This window comes from Rutidosis leptorrhynchoides, chromosome 2 (genome assembly GCF_046630445.1).
Source record: "Rutidosis leptorrhynchoides isolate AG116_Rl617_1_P2 chromosome 2, CSIRO_AGI_Rlap_v1, whole genome shotgun sequence".
NCBI classification, from domain to species: domain Eukaryota; kingdom Viridiplantae; phylum Streptophyta; class Magnoliopsida; order Asterales; family Asteraceae; genus Rutidosis; species Rutidosis leptorrhynchoides.
Window position 1 is genome coordinate 619,156,804 of NC_092334.1, and position 3,044 is coordinate 619,159,847.

The 3,044-nt window shown below is 35.1% G+C and overlaps 1 protein-coding gene across 1 annotated transcript; it reads left to right on the forward strand.

The window, feature by feature from the left end:
* Positions 1–1,347: 1,347 nt before the first annotated feature.
* Positions 1,348–2,800, forward strand: LOC139893544 (uncharacterized). Its single transcript, XM_071876716.1, has 4 exons — positions 1,348–1,626; positions 1,840–1,932; positions 2,028–2,112; positions 2,323–2,800. Exons 2-4 carry the CDS (start codon positions 1,853–1,855, stop codon positions 2,788–2,790), a joined length of 633 nt encoding a protein of 210 aa, XP_071732817.1. The 5' UTR covers positions 1,348–1,626; positions 1,840–1,852; the 3' UTR covers positions 2,791–2,800.
* The last annotated feature ends 244 nt before the right edge of the window (positions 2,801–3,044 follow it).

A 3,044-nucleotide genomic window follows, 5' to 3' on the forward strand; every position in this document is an offset into this window, starting at 1 on the left:
TAATGTTTTATCTTATTACTTGTTACAGTTGGAACATGTATGCATCAAGATCAGCAATGCAAAAACACGCAAGATCATCACTTTTTTCAGCACAATCTCAATCTCAGCAAGCATCAGTTTTCCTTCAGACACCTCGACCTCCTTTTCTTTCTGCTATTCGCCAAAAGTATTCTTCCTCATTGTCTTGTAGCCATTCTGAACCACCCGCGACAACTTTGCATTCTGAACCATCCTCCACAAGTTTGCATTCTGAACCATCCACCACAAGTTTGCATTCTGAACCATCCTCCACAAGTTTGCATTCTGAACCATCCACCACAAGTTTGCATTCAGAATTTTCTAGTCATGTTTCCAGTTTTGAAAAAGATTATGAAAAAAGGCTGCAAAACGAGGTTGAGATCATAGGTAAATTAAAATTATATATTATATAGTAGCTATAAAATAATTGTGTTAATTCTATCTAATGAGATCTCTAAAATCATATAGATGAGCAAGGAAATGTAACCAGGGTCGTAAAGATGAGAACGAAAGATGTTTATTTGCTTAATGCAGGGGAGAAGATTCTAGTTCATGTAAATGATTTTGATCAACCAATTAAATCTTCTGGAGGTCTGTGTACTAGGTTCATGACCCATCTTCTCCAACAACCAAACACGGGTCTCCCTAGCGCTAGAGACTGGCGAGAATGCAAGATAGAACGTGGTGTTACACTTCTAGAAGAACTCCGGGTAAGAGAGTTTATTGCCAGTTTGTAGCCAATGGCAATAAAACCTACAAACTGGTTGCAGCTACTCCTTAAAAACTTTGAAAGTACTTGTGTAGTGTCTAAAATAATTTGGCATAATATTTTACTGTATTTGATGCGCTTGCCTTCGCTCTGAGGACCCCATCACAACAGTTAAACTAATATGAAGTTTACTGTATTTGTCCTTAGTTTCAATTCAGTTACAGTGGGGTGTAACTATGAGGTTGACTGAAACAAGTAGATGGGGTCACGGTTTATATTCTAAGCATGTGGTTACTTTGGAGTCCAAACCTTGGTCCCCAAAATCTCAGTTATCTTGTTCTTTTTTCATTCCTTTCCCAAACTGTTGTACTACTATTGTGTTTTATTGTGTTTTTTTATATCCTTTTCTTCGGTTATAAATGACTCGAATTTCATCTAAGATTTTTATAAGAGGACAACAACTTTCTGTTTACTGTGTTAAGAAAATATGTTTTTGATTGTACAGGGAAGAAGTTTGTTGTTTTCTTTGTTGGTAGCTATATAATGACACGTCAAGTAGTTAACTGTATGTACATAGTTTAGTTGTTGTTATTCTTATTAATTTGTGATTTTTGCAGAGGAGATTCAGCTTACCTCAAAGTGAAAATATGGACAGAGTTTTGTTTTCTATTTGGGATCGCGCATTTAGAAGCGTAAAGTCTAATCTAAAGACAAAGTTGTTTAAATCAGTTTCTGAAGAACTAAACAAACTAAATAACATGGGTGATGATGTTGCACAAGAGAGAGTATATACAGAGGATGAGCTTTTGGATGGGCTTGACTTGATCAACGCGCCACCTAACTTTACAGATTCTCAATGGAATTCGTATAAACGACATCTCCGGTCATCTGCTAGAAAGGTATTTATTCAAGTTGTATAACAATACCGGGTTTGACCCCTTATTTACTATTCAAAACACTTAGTAGTCAAGAATTAGATACAAATTGAATAAAGTTTCAATCTTTTTAAGTTTTTAAGTGGACTCTGTTGATGATAAGATGTCAAGTTCAGCCCACCACATTTTTTGAAAGCTTTACTGTTATTTACTATCTTTTCTTCAAATGAACTTTAGAAACTATCACTTAATGGGAAGAGAGCAAGAGCAGACCAAATTCATAGTCACACTACCGGCGGTTGTAGCTATGCAAGGAAGAGAGATGAATTTGTAAGTATAAACTTATGAACTTGAATTTTTTAGATTCTTATGTTCATAAGTCTTGACAAATTTTTGTTTGATTCATAGAAATTGAAACACAATAGAGAGCCTAATGATCTCGAGTTTTTTGGACTTTCTCATGAAAAGAAAGATGGGTCCTATGTTACCGACATGTCGAGAGAGCTCATGGTATTTAAAGTTTTCCAACTTTTTTTTTTTTTTTTTTTGTGTTTTATAAGACACTACAAACTGTTTGGAAAAATATATGTTTATAACTTAAAATTTAACAAATCTGATGTACCGATGGTTAAAATTTAACAAATCTGATGTACGAATATAATGTATTGGTCTAGTTAACAAATCTGATGTACCTTTCTTTTATGAATTTGAAAATCTTAGGTTAAAGCAAGAGCTGAAGTTTCTAAAAAAGTAAAAGTACTAGCAGTTGGTATTCCCGAGCCAATGAATCATGAAAAACAGTCAGAAATTGCAAGAGAGGTGATGATGGAACTTATGGGTCCAAATAGGCCTGGACGAGCTCGTTTTCATGGAGCTGGAGTAACGAAATCGCAAGTGACTAAATTTGCGTATGATACGAGAAAAGTGAGAGGTGAAGCTGTAACAAAGGAAAATCGCTTTCTGTCAGATAAAGTGAACTATCAAAACAAACAAATTGAGATGCAAAGCAAACAAATAGAAATGCAAAACAAACAAATTGAAATGCAAAGTAAGCAGATTGAAGCTCAAAGTAAACAACTGAAAATTATGGAACAGAAAGTTGATGAGTGTACCGGCGAGCTTAGGGTGTTTAGAACTGCGTTTCAAGGCACATATAATGGTTCTGCAACATGGGAAGGAATACCGTGAACAAAACTAAGCATATATGCCAAGGTATGTTAAGGGTGTTTAGATTCTTGTTCTCTTTTATGTCTGATCAAAGCACGGTTCGAGATTTACTTGCATTATCGGTCAAAACAGGGATCACCCGGAAATCAGTCAAAGTGAAACTTGGTCAACAACCTTGATTTAGTCCCTCTGATATGATAAATGATTATAACCTTGGTAGCAAGTAAAAGGTGAGCAAAAGTCAACTACAATTGTATTTGTTAGTTATTTGGTTT